Source organism: Nyctereutes procyonoides, unplaced genomic scaffold, assembly GCF_905146905.1.
Source record: "Nyctereutes procyonoides isolate TBG_1078 unplaced genomic scaffold, NYPRO_anot_genome, whole genome shotgun sequence".
Taxonomy (NCBI): Eukaryota; Metazoa; Chordata; class Mammalia; order Carnivora; family Canidae; genus Nyctereutes; species Nyctereutes procyonoides.
This window is the reverse complement of record NW_026575124.1, coordinates 5,193,004-5,214,178: the sequence shown is the minus strand read 5'-3', so window position 1 is coordinate 5,214,178 and position 21,175 is coordinate 5,193,004. Positions and strand designations below refer to the sequence as shown.

The following is a 21,175-nucleotide window of genomic DNA, read 5'->3' as shown; positions in this document are numbered from 1 at the left end:
AAAAAAAAAGAAGTCCTTCAGTAATATCAATTCATATCTCTCCTAAAATTCAACCACTCAGGATCCAGAAAACTTTCTCAGGTTAATCCCATGATACTAATCTTTCCTTAATCCTGTATCTGCTCAACACCATGCACCCTTTATATGCTTTCCTATGCTTGAAATTAACATGTCGGTGTCCTTTTCACATATGAATCTTGTATTTCCCCACCTGTACTGAATGCAGAGAGCAGAGCCAACATGCTGTGTCGTTTGTTTGATCTCCCAAAGGATAGAGTTATGTACGACAGTGGTCACTTGATAAATGCTGAATGATAATGATACCTGAGGAAGACAAACTAAGCTTCATTCTCCAAAGGCCCTATTCTCCAGCTCTCTCAATTACTCTCAGCTCTTTCCACGAAAACTCCACATTTTCTGTGTCTCTCTTAATTCACAAGGTCCCAAGAATACAAAGAAGCTGAAGAAAGCTCCAAAGATGATAATGTGGCAAAAGATACACTGATGAATTATCCCAGATAATTATCCTAAAGAAAGTCAAAACGAAAGGAAATCAACTTCAGAGTCCTATCACTTGGTAGAACGTGGAATGAGTGAGTCGGAGCATCTGCCTCTACGGAGGTCTCAAAGAAAACAAGATTTTCCCATCTGCAGGAAGGAACTGCCATTCTCCACAGAGACCTGGGAAGAGATTGGGTCAAATGATAAAGAGCTCTGAATAAGGACATACCAAAAAGTAGACAAGTCAGAAGTTTCCACCAGTAGTTTCTCTACAGAGTCCAGCATTCGGGAGTGAAAGACAATGAGATTCATCACCTTGGCTAAGTCAGGGTTCTCGTGCAGGTGCAGGGGAGCCTTAGCCACACTGGTATATGCCTATGGTTGGAGTTAGGAAAAGGGTGGAGAAGAGCAAGATAAATGAAAAGGACTGCGAGCCTTGGAGCTACAGTTCGGCTAGGGTTTGTCCTGCCAAGTAGCAGTTTTCCATGTTGAATCAGGAGAGATTAGGAAATAAAAAGAGAAGGGACTGCCGGGGATGAAGAACCTTCAGAATGGGAGACCATTAACAGGAACAGCCCTACCTGTAGACGGAACCAGTCCAGCCTCAGTCCAGAGAATTCAAATTTCTCTCCACTATCAACTGCAAGAAAAGCAGAAGTTTAAAAGAAAATAATAAAACAGCACCCTACATCCAGCTTCACAGAATGGCAGGTCCTTTTCAAAGTCACCTTCCCCCATTCCCGGGCTCAAGATCGGTATTTCTAGAACAAGAGATGTTCACCCTTAGATAGACCCTTAAAAGACCTTTCCTCCTCCATTCCCTCCAATTACCTTGTTTGAGATTCAGAGAGGAGAGAGTACTGACGAATGAGGACATTATAATGGACTCCTCCTCGGGACACACAGACAGGTTCTAGAAAAGAGTTGGGAGTCGCCATCAAGCGGGTAGAGATGAGGACCACATGGCTCACTCAGCGCATGAAGGTACAAAGAACTGCCAAGTGCCACAAACAGAGAGAAAGAGCTAAGCGAGCGATGCAGGGAACTCCCTGGCTTCCCTGCCGTGTTAACACCCAATTTCTCTTTCTTTTTCTCTTCTATTTCTATGTAGCTTCATGTAGGAGGAATTTTTTAAAAAGACTGTGGAGATTGTCTTTCTTTTTCCCTTTTAGCAAACGTAGAGAGGAAAATTGTGCTTTTTTTTTAAAGATTTTATTTATTTATTCATGAGAGACACAGAGAGAGAGGCAGAGACACAGGCAGAGGGAGAAGCAGGCTCCATGCAGGGAGCCCGACGTGGGACTCGATCCCGGGACCCCAGGATCACGCCCTGGGCCGAAGGCAGGCACCAAACCGCTGAGCCACCCAGGGATCCCAAAACCATGCTTTTTGACACACAATCTACAGAGTATGAGACTCAGCCAGAGTGGCCCCCAAGGGTCCATTGAACTTACTTGAATGATGTCGCTCAGCACAAGAGCATCAAATCTAGCCAGGTACTGAAGGTGGTACTGCTGTATCACTTTGATGTGTCTTCGGACCAGAGCCCTAATTTCCTCCAACAAGAAAAGCAGTTCTGCAATGGTCCTGCAAAGAGAGGATGAGAACAGGGAGATTATGAGGCTAGAAATACCAACTGAGACAAAGGCAGTGACAGCGGAGCTGACGGGGAAGCCTCCTGAGGTCATTTGATGTCTCCCTGTCCCTTCCCCCCCATCCATCTAAGGTCAAGATTCTAAACCACGTCGAGTACTAACGAGTCAGCATAGTCCTCAGGAGTCTTTGTCTTGGTGACGTTTTCTGTGTGGCGAACCAGCCAGGTGACCTCATCACGAATGAAGGACAGGGCCATGAAAACATAAAGGGCCTAAGGAGAAGACGGGGACTATGAGAATTTTCAACTTGAAAAGCAGATTTCAAAGCACAGAGAACTATCACGATAATATGCATAGAGATGCAATTGTGTAGCCACACCAGCAATAGTGTCCGATAATAAACAGAGACCCACAAAAAAAAAAAAAACATGTGAAACAGAATCAGACATGTATACATGTTCACATTAGCTCACAGCCAATACCTTTTCATGCCTGTTAAATCTTAGAAATATTTACTAGGCATTTATGTGGTTTGAAAGGAAAAAAGCAAGCTCTCCCTTCAATTAGTTCACGCTCAAATAGAGGATAAGACGAGGACACAAATGGCTACGATATACTACCCCCTGATAGTGCCCAAAAAAGATATCCAACGAGTTTTGTGGTGCTCCAAGGAGACTCAAGGGAATCCGCTTATCCATACACAATGAGATCACGGAAGAGTCAGAAATGCAAAAACTCATGAATGCCAAGTCACTCCCCCGACATAGTCTTTTATCACTGGTCACCAGCCCCCAGCCCACACATCTTCCTCTTGCCTTGGGACCCAGTAGTCCTGGCTCATCAGTTAGCACAGTCTCCAGCTCCTTCACTGCCATCCGCAGGAACTGGCGCCGTTGACAGTGAAACTGGCCACTGAGGAAAGAAAGGGAAAACTAGAGAGCAATGCCTCTCCCATCCTTAAAAATCCTCCTAAGGCATTTAGGAAGGGGCATCAGGGAGGACGAAGGTTCATTGCTGCAATTAGACTTGGTAAGAAAACCTAAGAATCTGTGGGGCAACAGCAAGTTCTTGGGTTGAAAAGCAAGAAAGCTCTACAGACACTAGGGTGGCTTGGGTGAGAACAAAGGTCAGGAGAGATTCCTATTTCATCCCGTCTTGGGGAACCCATTCCCCACCTTTACCTGTTCGCAATTACATGTTCCTTGCTTTCCTTTATGTCTGCCACTCTCTTGCCATACCTGGAGATCGACACAAGCACAGCAGGGTTGGCCACACCACCCGTTAGAGGCTCTGTCCCACTTTCCCAGTCCTGAGAGATTCCACACTACAGCCTATGTATGGGAAGCACGGGCAGCAGCCCTCTCTACCAGGATCTTTACGAACCCAACTTCTCACGCTGGCCCATTAAGAAGAGACTCACAGAGCTTAGAGATTCTCTGGTTCTCCTCGCGATTGTGCAGATGACGGAAGTACTATCTGAGGAAGAAAAACGACTAGCCCCAGGTTACACAGGGCCTCGACGGGAAAACTGGGACTGGACTTGTCGTCTTGTGCTCCTGCCTTGACACTGTCAGGCCAAAGCACTCTTCCAGGTTTGAGGGAAATAAAAGGGGCAGCGCATAAATGACACAGGCCTTGCTCTTAAGTCCCAGTAGTTATTGCAGCTCTACCTTGGATCCCACCTATCTCCTCTTAGAATTTTCCTTTATCAGTTATCTCTTTGTCACTTTAATCTCTCCCTCTCCATTGGTTTATTCTCTTTTCCCAACACATGAATTCAAAGCCTCCTCACTTGACCCTGACAATCTACTGAGCTGTCCCATTCTCCTATAACCACTAAACTCCTCCAGAGAGACACCTCATTCTTTTTACTTCCCCACCTTTCACTGACCCCTGAGTCCCTCAAGGCCTTTGACCCCAAAAGCTGCTCTAAGGTCAGTGTGCATGGCTGAATCATCAAATGGCCTTTTCATTGTTCTCTGTTTGGCTGGAATAGTTGACTGTCCTGACCATACCTCTTTTCTTCTATTAGTGATCCGCGCTCAAAGCTCCCACATTACCTTAGGCTCCGCGTGCTCCCCATGTTGCTTATATCTGTCTCCTCCTGCCCAGGATCACTATTGCCACTGCATTAGTTCAACTTCATAACCTGTCTTTTCCCTTTTCCAGACCACCCCCTTACTGAACTTGGCACAGAATCAAAGAAATCTAGACTTGGAAAGTATCTTAATTAAATCAGGATTCATCTCCATGGCATTCCTGGGGGATAATTATTTCAACCTCTGCATGGTACGATGGAGAGCAACAGGAGTAAGAGCCAAGAAATCTGGAATTATTTCCTAATTCCATATTAACTGAGTGACATTGAGATTGAGCCCCATTTTCTCATCTATCAAAAGAATATACTGATACCTTAGTAACATGAAGTTACTTGAGGAGGATCAAATTAGATCATTTCTGCCAAAGAACTCACTACACTACACATCTCACATGCTAGTTGTTGTTCTTAGAGTTGGGGAACTGAACGCTCTTCAAACAAGGCCTTCCACTCCTTAACAGCAATAATCATGCGGTTTTGCTCAGCGGCTGGGCGGCTGCCTTCGGCTCAGGTTGTGACCCCGGGTCCCGGGATCGAGTCCCGCATTAGGCTCCTGCAAAGAGCCTGCTTCTCCCTCTGCCTGTGTCCCTGCCTCTGTGTGTGTGTCTCTCATGAATAAGTAAATAAAATAGTTTTAATCGCTTATATAAAGTCGAAAATACAAGCACACCTTTACATGTTTATGTATACACACAAGCATTGGAGGACACACACCAAATTATTCAGGGAGATGAGACTGTAGTCAGCTTCCACTTTGTACATTTTTGGATTTTAGTTTACAACCATAAAAAAAAATAATAAAAGTATCTGACCCCGTCCTCAACTCGACACCTCCCTCTCTTTGTAGTTGTCTCTCTATTCTTCCCATCACAAACTTCTTAAAAGAGGTATTTATTAAATTCGTTATCTCCCACTTGCTTCCAAACCCACCACAACCCGGCTTTCAACCTCACCACTCAACTGAAGCTGCCCACAAGACCATCTTTATAGCCGAACCCAAGGAACGTTTGTCAGTCCTCATTCTCCTTGACCTGTCAATGTCATCTAACATAAATAACCGATACTTCCTCCTGAAAATGTTTTCTTCCCTTAATTTCTGTCTTACCTCAAAACCCCTTAAAAATCTCAAAATAAGATCAGTTGGCTCTCGTGTCTCACCCTTTCCAGCTGCTAAACAAGTCCTCGGTGACCTTGTGTACTTGTAGCACATCCTCTCGGATGAGGGTGATGTACAGGGAGCCCTGCAGACACAGCTTCCACAGCTTCTGGCACTGGCTGTTGGAGTTGAGGCACCCGTGACAAAGGAGAAACCCAACTGCAGGCGGGCAAAACAGTGCAGAAGAAGACTTAGAATTTTCTATCCATGTGACATGCTGCTATATCTATTTCCCCTGATCCCATAAAACTTACTGATAATCCAGCGCTCCATCACTTCCACAGACAGGTACTCACAGGCCATCTGGGGGAAGAGAGGCAGAGATGGTCAAGCAGTTACTGAACTTGGTCTTCCCCTAAAGACTAAGGCAGTCTAGGCAAGGGAGTCAAGTACTCAAACCAACTTTTATTTTATTGGGCTGGATCAGGGCACTTTGATCAGCCAGGAGCTGGGGAACCTGCCCATAACGGAGATGAGGCAATTGGAAGTGGGGCGAGGAAAAATGAATTCAGCTGAGAAAAAGGAAAAGGAGCTTGGGCTGGAAGTCAGGACAAATAAAAGGCTTAACGTAACTTCTCTTCAATAGTTCAGAAAATCAATACTCAAAACATCCTCACGATTTCTCCCTCCCTTTTTTTTTTTTTTTTTTTTTTTTTTTTACGATTTCTCCCTCCTTTGGATTCCTTTACCACTTAAAGTAGAAATCACTCATTTGGCATTTTTCATTCATCTGGTACCATCCCTTGTATTTTTATGCCTATATGGCATGTATTCCCTAAGAGACTCTAAAATTCTTTAAGCATGGATATTGAGCCCATAGTCATAGAACAAAAATATGTGTTGATTAATCGACAAGTATGTTTACGTTCCTGCTAGGCTGAATAGTGTCTAATGACTCACTTTCATCTATCCATTCACTCCATGACCATTTATTAATTGCTTTCTATAGGAAGGCACACACTAATCCTGGTCCAAACAAAAGCTCCAACCCAACCATGATTTTTTACCTACAAGAGGTGATCAACTTAGAGGCACATCCTGGAAGCTAAAAGCACTCTTAGAGGTGGTATTTCCTGAGAGAAGCACCCTCTATCTACAGAGATGGCCTTGGCAAAGAGAACGCCATCACTGACAAGAGGAGAGGGAACGTACTGTGTCTGAATTAGCAGGGTTAATCATAGCCGGAGGGGTACTGATGAGACTCAGAAGCTGGGCACTGCGCCACTGCTCAGCGCCCTGGTTCCTCCGGACGAAAAGGAAATGCAAAGAGAGGAGGGCTTCGCTCACAGCCTGTGGGGGAGAAGCAAATGAATCCTTAGTGTCAATGATGAGGACAATACACTTCCACCAGAGGAATTCTCCACTCTCCCAGGGAACTTGCCTTTGTGTGAGGCCCAAACTCTTCTGTCAGCTTCTTCAGAGGGTGGTCATATTCTAAGATCATCTGCCCCAGACGCGCAAAACTGGGGTCACTAGGAGAAAGCACAGGAAAGAAGAGTTACAGATCTCCCATAACCATGATGTAAACCCTCAGGTTTGCGTGTAGGATAAAGACGTGTGCGTGGCCTGGCATTCGCCTCCACCTCCAAAGATAAGCATACTGAACTGTGAACTACATATATAGATAACCCACTCCAGGCCCAAGTACATTAAACCATGAGATAGAACAATATTATTTGGGGCAGGTCCATGAACGTTTCTTCCTTGTGAGCACCCAAAATAGTGTTGAACACATAATAGGTGCTCTATAAATTCATGTTGATTAGTCGTAATTCAAGTAATATGGCTAGACCCAAATTTGTACACAACCCAAAAAGATACATATACATTCAAAGCTAATGGGTAAGGCAAATGCCAAGGTGTTCACGCAGACACATGGGAATACACATCATACATACAACAATGTTTCCTAGCTTACTCCGATCCCCCTGGCCTTCATTTTTTTCAGCCCTTAAACACTTTTATTTCCACTGATGGAGGGATACAGAATTTCAGATAATCCAAAATCCATTTATATTTGGCTTCAAATGAATTTTCATACATTACTTGCCTCTAACGGCTTTACCTTGCTACTATTATTCCTACCAGTACTAAAACAAACAAACAAACGAAACTTTCTTTTCCTTTTGCAATAACCTGAAAAGCATAGTGGAAGCCAGCCCAAGGATTAAAAACTGATCAGAGACAACGCCAACTGGATAATCCACCAGCAGACATTCAAGAGTTAACTGTATGTAAAAGTGCAGCGTTCTTGTTTGTACGCCACTGCAAGGATTTTGAGTTTTTTATTTTGCCTGGGTTACCATGTAGACGATCGGCTCTCAAATGGGAAAACACGACTTCTAACTCCTTTGTGTCCACCTTGGACCTCATACCACCACGTATGAGATTCTTCATCTCCTATATCCCCTTAACTCACCTGTGCCCATGCAGCATCTCGTGGGCACAGTTGTACATGCCAATGAGTACTCGTCGGTCCTCGATCCGTGACAGAAGTAAAATAACTGAGGTGTAAGTCACAATCAAGTCCAGGTAACTCTGAGTGAAGTCAAAGTTGAGATTCTACAAGGAAAATATGAAAACATGAACCCAAGAACAGCAAGGCCAATTAAGCCCTATTTCACCAACCATTCCAGATAGAGCCAAATAGACTCTGAAACGGTCTCTTTAGAAGGAGGAACTGGCAGGATGGAAAAGTTAGAAGGAGAAAACTGGAACAACAGTCAGGGGTTAAAAGTGAGCTCAAGGTATAAAAAGCCCAGGAAATATGGTAGCATTTTTTAACATTTTTTTATTTTTTTATTTATTTATGATAGTCACACAGAGAGAGAGAGAGAGAGAGGCAGAGACACAGGCAGAGGGAGAAGCAGGCTCCATGCACCGGGAGCCCGACGTGGGATTCGATCCGGGGTCTCCAGGATCGCGCCCTGGGCCAAAGGCAGGCGCCAAACCGCTGCGCCACCCAGGGATCCCTGGTAGCATTTTTTTTAATATTTTATTTATTCATGAAAGACACAGAGGAGAGAGAGAGGCAGAGACACAGGCAGAGGGAGAAGCAGGCTCCATGCAGGGAGCCCGATTTGGGACTCGATCCCGGGACTCCAGGATCACGCCCTGGGCCAAAGGCAGGCGCTGAACCGCTGAGCCACCCAGGGATTTCCCATATGGTAGCATTTAGAGGTTAGAAGTGGAATAAGAACATCTTTGTGTGATTTTTTATACCAGATCATACTGCTAAATCAACACATAAATACACTTTAACTTCAGTGCTTGATACAAAAGAATTACAATCCTAGAATGAATAATACAGTATATTATATTATCATATAATATTATATTCCTGAAGGAATAGCCATTCCTCCAGTCCCTTCCCAAACCCACACTTGTCCCGACCAAGACCTCTGCTATGGCTCCGAGGATAGAAGAGAATCGCAAAGATTCTTACAATATCAAAATGGCACTGGCAGGCGTCAATGGTGTTGAGAAGTTCATATACATGATCCTGGGGGAAGAATTGAAAATGAGAATGAATAAAGAATAAAGAGAAAATGACATGTACTCCCAGAATTTTAGGGGAAGAGTTCTCTCCCTTACAGGTCCTAGAAAGCCACCGAATAACAGAAGGGAAGCAGTGCTGAATAGAGGGAGTTCCTTCTCAGAAAGCCAGCAGGGGACCCCAATCAAGCTGACCCCACCAAATCTCATGCTTCCATAGGCACAAGTCACTACTATACTATGCAGGCTCTCTCTGATTTATCATCCCGGTGTCCCCTTCCTCTACAAAAAAGGCTACAAAACGAAAGATCATCTGATAGGCTCTTTTTATTTCATTTTTATTTAAATTCAATTAATTAACATAGAGTGTACTATTAGTTTCAGAGGTAGAGTTCAGTGATTCATCAGCTGTATATAACACCCCAAGCTCATTACACCACATGCCCTCTTTACCCCACCCCTTCACCCCCTCCTCTCCAACAACCCTCAGTTCGTTTCTCTGGTTAAGAGTCTCATGGTTTGTCTCCCTCTCTGATTTCATCTTGTTTTATTTTTCCTTCCCTTCCTCCATGCTCTTCTGTTCTGTTTCTTAAATTCCACATGGGAGTGAAATTATATGATAATTGTCTTTTTATTTAGTTCCATCCACATTGTTGCAAATACCAAGATTTTTTGATGGGCTGAGTAATATACCATTGTGAGTGTGTGCGTGTGCGTGTGCGTACACCACATCTTCTTTATCCATTCATCTGTCGATGGACATCCAGGGTCTTTCCATAATTTGGCTATGGTGGACATTGCTGCTATAAACATTAGGGTGCAGGTGGCCCTTCAAATCAACTACATTTGTATCTTTGGGATAAATACCAAGTAGCGCAATTGCTGGGTCATAGGGCAGCTCTATTTTTAACTTTTTGAGGAACCTCCACACTGTCCTCCAGAGTGGCTGTACCAGCCTGTGTTCCCACCAGCAGTGTAAGAGGGGTTCCCCCTTCTCTGCATCCTCTCATAGGTTCTTTCTAAGATGCCAGAAATCAGACCCATTTTTATTGATGAATCTCAAATTTTGTTCTTGGATTCCATCTCCTATTCTCAAAAATTAATTTTTTTAAAGATTTTATTTATTTATTCATGAGAGACACAGAGAGAGGCAGAGACACAAGCAGAGGGAGAAGCAGGCTCTAGGCAGGGATCCCAATGTGGGACTCAATCCCGGGACCCCGGGGTCTCGCCCTGGGCCAAAGGCAGGTGCTACACCGCTGAGCCACCCAGGGATCCCCTCAAAAATTAATTATTAACAAATGACAATACTACTCAACTTTCTATGTTTCTATTTACTGACCACCTACTATATACTAACTGCTTACTAGGTAATTTGTATAGATTTCATTTAACCCTCATTCCAGGGATAGGGAGCCTTTTTCTTTTCATACATAATTTTACCTAAACAAATATGCAGTTTTATTGTGGACACCTCCCTCTCTCTGACATTAGCATCCACCCTCCATCCTGTACCAACCCCCAAGTAAACCAGTTTAACAAACCAGTATGGCCTTTCTTTCGTTCTTTTTTTTTTTTTTTTCCAGTATGGCCTTTCTTAATTTTCCTCCTATTTATCTAATCCTATTCAGATAGAGAAAGGGGAAAAAAACAGAGCTAGAGAGACAGGTTTTTTTTTTTATCAACATTCATGTTACAAAATTAAGATAATACTGTGCTCTTCTTGCCATTTTGCTTTTCTCAGTCAACCTTACCTGCTGAAAGTTCTCAAAGTCATCTGGTAGGACACTAATGCATTTCTTTTTATTTATTTATTTATATATTTTTTTGCACTTCTTTTTAATGGCCACATTATATCCCATAGTATGGCCAATTCATTCAGCTTTTTTCTCACTGATGGACATCTGCTTTGTTCCAAATTCCTGGTCTATCCTTTGTTCCCTATTTGTACCATTATTGGTACTTTCATCTCTACAAAGGTAGAGCTGCTAGATGAGAGTACGTACATTTTTATTTTAAAAATATGTTGCCAAAGACTTGAGCAGTTATTTTACAATAACAGATATACAAATGGCCAATAGGCAAATGGAAAGATGTTTAACAAGATTAGTCATCAGGGAAATGCAAATTTTTTTAAATTTATTTATTAATGAGAGACACACACAGAGAGAGAGAGGCAGAGACACAGGCAGAGGGAGAAGAGAAGCAGGCTCCATGCAGGGAGCCAGACACGGGACTCGATCCCCAGTCTCCAGGATCACGCCCTGGGCTGAAGGCAGGCAGCAAACTGCTGAGCCACCCGGAGTACCCGGGAAATGCAAATTAAAACAACAATAAGATACCACCATACACCATGAGAATGGCTAAAATTTAAGTCTGGTATTAGTTAAGTGCTGATGAGCATGTGCAACAACCGGAACCCTAGTATATTGGCGATAGGAGGAGAAAATGGAACCATGACTTTGGAAAAAAGTTTGGCAGTTTCTTATAAAATTAAATATATACATACCATTTGATTTAGCAATTCAACTTTAAATTATTTACCCAAGTGAAATGAAAAATACGTTCCCACAATTATTTGGACTCAAATATTTATAGCATCTTGTGCATAATGGCCAAAAATATGCATAATGGACACAACCAATGTCTATCAAGAGGTAAATGGATAAATTATATCCATACAATGGAATGGTACTCAACAAAAATAGGAAATGAATCACATTTACATGAAACAGCATAGATAAATATCAAAAACATTATACTGAGTGAAAGAAGCCAGACATAAAGGAATGCATACTGTAAAAATTTTAACTATATGAACCTCTAGAAAAAAGAAGATAAATTTAATCTGGAAAGTACATTAGTGGTTGCCTGGGGCCAGAGGTTGGGGAGATAGGAAAGACTAGGGAAAAAAAGGCTCAGGGAACATTTGGGGTGATAGAAATTTTCTATACTTTCATTGTGGCGGTTGTTACACAGGCGCATACATCTGTTAAACTTTTTAAAATGGGGGAAAAATGTTTCCACATTAACTTCCCCAAAAGGCCTTATTTAAATTAACACAAGGGAAAACCAAGGATAAGAGCAATTAAGATGCTTGCCCATGATCACAGACTAGTAAGCGATAGTACCAGAAGTAGAACATGGAGACCCAGTGGTTTAGCGCCCCCAGGGCGTGATCCTGGAGACCCCAGATCGAGTCCCACATAGGCTCCCTGCATGGAGCCTGCTTCTCCCTGTGTCTGTGCCCCTCTCTCTGTGTCTCTCATGAATAAATAAATAAAATCTTTTTTTTTTTATGACAGTCACACAGATAGAGAGAGAGGCAGAGACACAGGCAGAGGGAGAAGCATGCTCCATGCACCGGGAGCCCGACGTGAGATTCGATCCCGGGTCTCCAGGATCGCGCCCTGGGCCAAAGGCAGGCGCCAAACCGCTGCGCCACCCAGGGATCCCAATAAATAAAATCTTAAAAAAAAAAAAAAAGAACATGGAGACCATGATTTTTCCCTCTATACTACATGACTTCTAAACCTCTATCTAGTTCTATGTTGCCTCATTTGCTAGAAGGGCCTTTCTAGAACTCCTTCCTGCAACCCAATTCCCACAGGTCATAGCTGAGGTTTGCTTTAAGCCACTCACCCAATGTCACTACACAAGTCTTATCCTCTTAAAGGTAAGAATCAGAGGGGAATGGAGTTAACATTTGTTGGACTCTAATCTTACTATATGCTAAAGACTGAGCTAGCTTGTTTTCCAAGTATTATCTCATTTAATTCTCACAAATACCTCACATAGTAAATCTTATTTCCCCATTTTATAGATAAAGAAACAGGGATTCGAAGAGATTCTTGTCTAAAGTCATTTATCTGGTAAGTGGTAAAGCGGAGATTTGAAACCAAATGTGTCTGATTCAGAGTCTACCTACTTTACAGTGTACAACACCTCAGGGTCTCTATTATCCCTCTTGCCCTAAATGAACCATAGGATACACCTTGGGCTCAGAACTTTACCAACGCAGCAACCAGCAGTCTCTAAAATCCCCTTTGGACCCCAACTCTCACTAGTGAGACGCTTCTTTATATGCATCCAGCATTCTTTCAACCACCTCCACTAGCGCCTACCTTCTTCCTAAACCCTACCCTCAATTCCAAGATTAATCATTTCTGACCTGACCCTCCTTTAGATTTCACACTTTTCCATGGCCCCACTTCTCTTTCCATTGTGTACAGAATGGCTTGGGTTAGCCCCCTCTGGCAGACACAGGGCACCCAAACCAGGGCTCCACAGTCTGGCTCCATCTGAAGAAACACTATGATACTATCACAAGCTTCAATTGCTCAGATGGGTAAAATTTGTGTTATTTCTTTTTTTTTAATAATTTGTGTTATTTCTTAAATGCATAAACAATACATGTTCATTGCAGAAAATTAGAAAATACAAACAGGCATAATTTTAATTCATTTTTAAAACCACTCAAAATCCCACCAATCAGAAGTCCAAATTTTCTTTAAATGTATGTTTGTCCAGGTAAATATACAAATTAGGGACATCTTATGTCTTACTGTATTATAATTTGCTTTTACATGAAAGAACATATGAAGAACATTTTCCATGCCAATTAACATAAATATTATCATCTTTCAGAGCTGTGACGATATTCATTTATAGGCATGTACTCTGAACTTGTAACCAAGCCTCTATATATTGGATACATCAATTATCAACTTGTCACTTTATGTATGTATGTATGTATTTATTTATTGAGAGAATATGTGTGCACGACTGTGCCACCAAGGTGCCCCTCAACTTGTCACTATCTTTTTTTTTAAGGTTTTATTTATTTATTCATGAGAGACAGAGAGAGAGAGAGAGACAGAGACACAAGCAGAGGGAGAAACTGGCTCCACGCAGGGAGCCCGACGTGAGACTCGATCCAAGGACCCCAGTATCATGATCTGAGCCGAAGGCAGACACTCAACCGCTGAGCCACCCAGGGATCCCAACTTGTCACTACCTTAACGCAACAGAGTATATTATTTTTGTTTTTAAGAGTACATTCTTGTTATAACATTAGAATGTTACGCATGACCCCCATGATAATCACAAAGAAAGTAGCTATAGAAGGGCGCCCGGGTGGCTCAATCAGTTAAGCACCCAACTCAGTTTCAACTCAGGTCATGATCTCAGGGTCATGAGATAGAACCCCACATTGGGCTCTTGCTTGAGGTTCTCTCTCCCTCTCCCTCTGTCCATCCCTCCAACTCATGTGCTCTAAATAAATAAATAAAATCTTTTTTAAAATTAACATCTAATAAAGAAGCATCTGAAGGAGAATGCCTACATTGGGGTCCTGGGCTAGAGAGAACTCACCCGAAATTCCATGACATCTACAAATGACTGGTAGTAGTTGGTGAGGAATCTAATTATCTCGGCTTTTTCCCGATGTACTGGTCCTAAATGTTGCTGAGAGAAACACAAAACCAAAATTTTAAAACACAGAATAAGAAGACAATCGATCTAAATAACCCAAGAAGAACAGGAGTTATACCTAAAACATTCTCGAAGAGGCTTGAAATACACTGACAAAGTTGGAAGACGTCTAATGCTCTGAAGGCCTTAAACAAAGGAGATTCTCTAGAAAGAATGTTGCATGTGGTTCTGACTAGATCAGTGCTAGATGAGAGGAAATTTCGAGGTCCCTTTCAGTCAAAGAGGCTTCTCATTTATATTAACATCAAAGGAAGCAGAGTGAGAAGATGCTACAGGTACAATGGTAAGAAATCTAGGGCTAACATTTAATCGGGGAGAAACAAGGGATATTCCATGAAATGCATGACTAAGTTAATTAGCAAGGAAACATTGAATGGGAAAAAGGAACAATGGTAAAATATACACACCCTGCTGGGTTGATCAAGCCGTCTTCCTCTACAAGAACAAAGCGTTCTCAAGAATCTTGCAATGGAGAAAGGGGCGATGCTTTGCCCTAGCTTACCCTGCGAGAATCCCAGCTCACCTCAGAATTCTCAAGACTACAAGGACCTGAAGCCCCGTGGGTGACCCCAAGAAAACTACCCTGTCCCCTGCCAATCTCAAAGAAAAGCAGTCAAAAGGGGAGCGTTTACACTACCCAAGCATAGAGTTATTTCAGAGAAAGGGGGTGGGGAGTGGGGACCATGTTCTCACCGTGCTGTTTCGGACATCTATGTTGGGAAATTTCTTGTTGATGTACTTGAGAGAAGATTCCATGGACTTTTCCAGTAAGAAAGGTGGCTTAGATTTGGGGTCTGAACAAGTCTGCACCAATAAAGCACATGATATTTCAACCCTTCCTCCTGCCCCTCCAAACGTACTCCTTCCTGCAGCATCCATTCTCAAATAGTCTCTCTTACAGAAAGGGAGTCTGGGAATTCATTATGAAAGCATAGCGGTAGGTGAGGAACAAGCTTCAGGACGCGAAGCCAACTATCAGTAGAGCTGAACAACCTGGGTATCTTGTCTTTCCGAGAAGAGTTCAGCGTCTGCTCGGCCCCAGTGCAAAGAGGAAGCTCTCTCCCCACCCCTCAGCCGAAGCCGGAAGGAGTGAGAAAAGCAGCTGCCTAGGAGTTAGACTTCACGGGTGAGCGTGTCACAATTATTGTCCATATGTAAGTATCCCATCCCAAAGGGTGTTTGTGGGGGACATGGAGCCAGTGAAACCATGTTCCTGGTGATTTATTTTATTACAAAATGCACAAAAGTTCCCTCTCCTTATTTTCTCTTCCAGAAACTCCACACTCCTGCCCATCTCTCTCTCTTTACTTCTCTAGGCCCAGCCCCTCGCCCCCTAGCCCGACTCTTGTCCCCCAGCCTCTCTCAATTCCACAATTCCCATCCCAAGCAAACACACAGGACTGCAGCATGAACTCTCGGACTCTAAGTACTTCAGAAGGCACCTACCCATATTTTATTGAAATATCATATCTATTTTTTCCTTCTAGGGAAGTACTTCCATGGAAAAGTTTTTTGCCATAGACCCAACTTTGAATATCTTCAGAGTATGGAGGATCCGCAATAAACAACGAAACCCAGAATTCTACACCCCAGACCTTTATTTGAGGGCCTCAGAACAAAATTATTTCCTACCCCCACACACCCAGCAGAAAGCAGGTGCTCTTGCTGGGGCAAGAATCATTACTAGAAGGGGGAAGCCCTTAAAAAAACCCTCCCCTTCTGCCTCCCAGCACCGGACGGCCCATATAATCCAAGTGATAGAAGGTCAGTTAAACCATCGGGGAAAGATGGGGGAGTCTAACCCCTGGAACTGCAGGCCTCAGGGTCCCCTGCCCTGCTGTTGCTGGAATAAGTGGTACCAGTCCAGCTGCCCGTGCTTACCTTCTTGATGTTATACATGCGGATGAGAACCCCCTGACCTCGATCATTCAGGATGGTGAGCTTCTCTGCCAATTTATGCTGGTAGGCAGAGGTCAAAGACATGATGGCCACCGAGAGAGAGGAGTATCCGGACAGCGATGCCTAATCTCCCCAAACACTTTCAGCTTGGGTGGTGACACCCCCTGGGCGGAGGGACCCAGCCTGGTTGGTGCGCTGGTCTTCCTGTTGCCTCTACAATTGGCTCATGGGTGAAAGCAGTCATTACGGCTCACAGGCCTTCAGAATCTTCTTGTGCTTCCTCTTGCACACTCAGCAGGAGACACTTCCTCTTTCTAGCTGTGCAGCACTATTGGTAAGACTGTGAAGTGGGTGGAGGCAGGGGAGAGGGACAGGCTTTCAAGGCTCTTCCACAGTCTGGTACCAACCTTTTTGGCCTTAACCCTTCACTCGTGTCCTATAAAAAGCTCAACACCAGACAAAAATGTGTAGACCACCCCGGTCCCATACACCTTTATAACTACTTCCTCTTTTATATATCCCCATCTAGAATACCTGTTATTCGGAGCTGAACCTTAGGCCTATTCATCTTTCAGAGCCCAGATTAAACCCCAACTCTTGCCTCACCATCCCATCTAATGTCAAATATTATATAGAACATCATATTCTTTTTTTAAGACTTTATTTAGGGATGCCTGGGTGGCTCAGCAGTTGAGCGTCTGCCTTTGGCTCAGGGCATGATCTTTTTCCTTTTTAAATCTTTTTTAATGAATTCTTCTGCTTAGTTTATTTATTTATTTTAAGATTTCATTTATTTATACATGAGAGACACAGACAGAGAGGTAGAGACACGGGCAGAGGGAGAAGCAGGCTCCATGCAGGGAGCCCGATGGGGGACTCGATCCCAGGATCACGCCCTGGGCCAAAGGCAGACGCTCAATCGCTGAGCCACCCAGGCGTCCCCTTGACTGAATGAATTTTAGCACTAATATATTCCTGTCATCCCAACTGGGCCTTAGCTCCCTAATTTAAGAAAACAAACTCACTTTCAGGCTTCTTTCAAGGCAAAAAGCAGAAGGTCCTCAGAAAAATTCTACATTGAGTTGTCTTCGTATCTACTTCCTTTCTGATACCTTTTCTCAGCTTTCCAACCATCCTCATTTTCCATATCCAGGGCTCTTACATTGTCCCCGTAAATCCTGGAGTGGAGGGATGGGGGGAGCTGATTAGCGTCATTATACACAGAACTTCATGTTTGTTCCCAAGAGAACGTATCTTTTACAGAAGCAAGAAGAAGGCAGTGCTTAACAGTCAAAAATTTCAAACACCTCTAACGGAAACTTTACACGTTTGGAGAATGGAATCTGCCTTCCAGTTTATTCACCGGATAGAGCCCCGAGAAAGCTAGAGGCCTGCCATAGGTGGTATTGGCCTCAAGGATTTGAATCACCTGCTGTTATCAAAGGAACTCAGGTCCTACTAGAGGCATCTGTGGGGTTTCTGTTGGTCTTCCACGTTGATGGGGGAGAGTAGGAGCAGGCGGTGAGAAACCCACACGTAGGAGGCGGAGCGGTAGTACAGCAGCAGCCTTCGTGCAGGTTAGTGTAGTTCTACGGGGTCGTTTTCTCTTGCATTTCTTATCCTGCTGAAACTTTTTTTTAAATTTTTTTTTAATTCTTATTTATTTATGATAGTCACAGAGAGAGAGAGAGAGAGAGAGAGAGAGGCAGAGACATAGGCAGAGGGAGAAGCAGGCTCCATGCACCGGGAGCCCGACGTGGGATTCGATCCCGGGTCTCCAGGATCGCGCCCTGGGCCAAAGGCAGGCGCCAAACCGCTGCGCCACCCAGGGATCCCCTGCTGAAACTTTTGTTGAAGACTCTCCCCACGAAGCTGATCTAGTTTTCTCCTGTTCCCTAATACATCCTTCCCAACCCAGCGGAGACCAACCTAGTCTACTGTGAACGTAGACTTTCCTCACTCGTGCATGCTTTCCCTCTTGCTGACCCAAATCCTAGCCAATCATCTGGATCTGGTTCAAAGAGTCCAAAGCCTGGCCCTTGTGAGCTCCAACAGGACTTGGTCCCTACCATTAGGCCCCGCCTTTCCATGCCTGTTTCGTATTATACTGTCACCTCAGCTGGACCGTAAGATTGCTGGAGCCTGGAAACACTCATTTCCTTATACTTGTTCTGTGGGAAGAGCCTACATTTTGCCATCAGGCAGAATTTTGTGCTTGAATACTGTTGAGTCCAGTGCACTAGGCCTTAGGACTTAAAGGCAAAGAGCCCAGGTCTGGAGCCAGAAAGCTTGAGTCCACATCCCAACTCTATCACTTGGCAGCTCTGATCCAGTTTCCCTGCCTGCAAAATGAAGAGGATATTGATAATGGTTCCTATCACATGCAGCTACTGTATTAAATAACTTACCTACATACGAAGCGATGGCCTATTTACTATGTACCGGGTACTTTAAGAGCTTTACATGTATTACATCAAATAATATTAATAAAGCTACTCAAACCTGTGCTAGCTTTGTAACTGTAGGATTGTCTATCACCACTGAGTTGGTCTCCTAACCTATAAAACAGTGGGGGGATCCCTGGGTGGCGCAGCGGTTTGGCGCCTGCCTTTGGCCCAGGGCGCGATCCTGGAGACCCGGGATCGAATCCCACGTCGGGCTCCCGGTGCATGGAGCCTGCTTCTCCCTCTGCCTGTGTCTCTGCCTCTCTCTCCCTCTCCCTGTGACTATCATAAATAAATAAATAATAAAAAAAAACTTTAAAACAGTGGGAATCCCCCGTACACCTGCAGAAGTGGTCACATGATCCGGCGTTTATAAACATTCAGCTCGAGGCCTGGTACACTGGATTCAGAATGCCAGAACTAAAGTAAAATTTGGGGGTTTTTTTTGTTTGTTTGTTTGTTTTTAGTATGTTGTGAGCTAATGCACTTCCTCTGAAATTCTACTTGGCACCCCATAAAGGAAAAGGCCAGGTTCAAGACGGGACTAATCATTCCAACGGGTAGTCCTTAGAGAAACTTCACTGGAAAGATCACGCAGCAGTTCTTCCCGGAAACTGGAAGGAACCTCCCGAGGACGGCCGAACTGCCCCCGAGCGAGCGGGGCCTAGTAACCCTGGCCACAAATCAGAATCCCCTGTGGAACTCTTTTAAATTTTTTTTTTAACATTTATTTATTTATGATAGTCACAGAGAGAGAGAGAGAGGCAGAGACACAGGCAGAGGGAGAAGCAGGCTCCATGCACCGGGAGCCCGACGTGGGATTCGATCCCGGGTCTCCAGGATCGCGCCCCGGGCCAAAGGCAGGCGCCAAACCGCTGCGCCACCCAGGGATCCCTGTGGAACTCTTTTAAAGCTACAGTTGGCCAGACCCCATTTGTGAAGATTCTGATCCACTAGTCCCGGAAAACCAGTCACTTTAAAACTACCCCGGGACTCTCACCCACAACCAAGACTGAAACACCACTTCAAGACTTGACTGTGACATCAGGAACTTCCAAGCCTCTGAGAAACCACAGACCATATGGTGGGAGAAGAGGAATTGAGTAGCTTGAGCAGAAAGTGGACTCACATCACTTGACAAAGGTACGCTGCTTGCCCCCTCCCCAAACGTTGGCTGTTGGCCTCGTTTTGACCTACAGAAGGGTTTGCCCCTTCAGATCCAGACACTTCTTTTTAAATTCTTGAGAGACGCCGCTTCAAGAATAAGGTAGGTCTCAAGAGACTTTAGACGGGGTTCAACTGTCAAGGTAGCATCAAGGCTAGGATGCTCTTGCCAAGTCTAACACGTATTATTTTTTTATGAATTTATTTTTTATTGGTGTTCAATTTGCCAACATACAGAATAACACCCACTGCTCATCCCGTCAAGTGCCCCCCTCAGTGCCCGTCACCCAGTCACCCCCACCCTCCCCCCGCCCTCCTCCCCTTCCACCACCCCTAGCTCGTTTCCCGGAGTTAGGAGTCTTCATGTTCCGTCTCCCTTTCTGATATTTCCCACTCATTTTTTCTCCTTTCCCCTTTATTCCCTTTCACTATTTTTCATATTCCCCAAATGAATGAGACCATATAATTCTAACACGTATTAAACCAAACGGCCTCCGTGATAGTCTTGGCCTTCCACCTGGGACATCCAGCTACAGATAATTAGGTGAGTGACCCAAGGCCGTCAATTCTTGCTGCCTGTTCTGAAGCGCTCTTTGTTTATTAAGCCCAGCCTTACCAGTCTGACCACACTTCATACTTTCCTCGGCTGCTGGCTAAAAGAGGGGTTTGGGGTTATTTGATGACAACATTTCGGCATGAAAGCTCTTCTTCCATTATCTTTAGGAATCTAAAGATACCTACGCAACATTGGATTATACGGCAACCTTTATTTTCCAGAAAGCCAATTCACTTTAATAACAAGCACTTGCGGCTCTACTATTATCATTAATATGCAGTGGGAGCTTTAAAGAGCCACCCTGGCTTGTGTTCTTAAAAGATACCTGAGTCTAAATCCCTGGACTTAATCATCTAAATGCCCTCAGGAAAATCTGACATTTAACAGTCTAGCTCTGTGCCCTTTGTCTATGCCCTAGGCATGATGCAAAGCAGAATTGAAATGGGCTATTCTAGGCACTTTTCTATCCTTAGTGCTTATGCCAGTCTGCCTTGATCTTCCCCCCCCCCCCCATCAGACTATGCTGTCCCTGCTCGGCAGAAATCTCAGCTGTAGCTGTTGCCTGGAAACTTGGGAGTCCTTGAAGTGAATGTCTGCTAGGATAGCTAAAGACAGCTAGCCATAAGGGAAAGTAGGCCTCCTATTGGCAGGAAAATGTGGCAGATTCGAGATGGTGTATTCTTAGTTCACTTCTGGGAGTCTTCATATGTTAATACCTACAACTTTAGAGACTTCAGACTGGCGTGCTCAGATAATTATAAGGTAGCCTGGACT

At 44.1% G+C, this 21,175-nt stretch overlaps 1 protein-coding gene across 3 annotated transcripts in view; it reads right to left on the bottom strand.

The window, feature by feature from the left end:
• Positions 1-16,352, bottom strand: part of NCKAP1L (NCK associated protein 1 like) — a 39,984-nt gene extending 23,632 nt beyond the window's left edge. For all 3 annotated transcript variants that reach the window (XM_055337079.1, XM_055337080.1, XM_055337081.1), the window contains exons 1-16: positions 16,220-16,352; positions 15,032-15,142; positions 14,219-14,311; positions 8,796-8,852; positions 7,770-7,912; positions 6,732-6,822; positions 6,503-6,640; positions 5,605-5,653; positions 5,353-5,509; positions 3,278-3,334; positions 2,912-3,008; positions 2,259-2,368; positions 1,956-2,088; positions 1,333-1,414; positions 1,083-1,141; positions 731-876 (exon numbers count right to left, since the gene is read on the bottom strand). In XM_055337079.1, the coding sequence (XP_055193054.1) occupies positions 731-876; positions 1,083-1,141; positions 1,333-1,414; positions 1,956-2,088; positions 2,259-2,368; positions 2,912-3,008; positions 3,278-3,334; positions 5,353-5,509; positions 5,605-5,653; positions 6,503-6,640; positions 6,732-6,822; positions 7,770-7,912; positions 8,796-8,852; positions 14,219-14,311; positions 15,032-15,142; positions 16,220-16,321 (1,625 nt within the window). In that variant the 5' untranslated portion in view covers positions 16,322-16,352. The remainder of the gene's footprint in view (positions 1-730; positions 877-1,082; positions 1,142-1,332; positions 1,415-1,955; positions 2,089-2,258; positions 2,369-2,911; positions 3,009-3,277; positions 3,335-5,352; positions 5,510-5,604; positions 5,654-6,502; positions 6,641-6,731; positions 6,823-7,769; positions 7,913-8,795; positions 8,853-14,218; positions 14,312-15,031; positions 15,143-16,219) is intronic.
• Between the last annotated feature and the right edge of the window lie 4,823 nt (positions 16,353-21,175).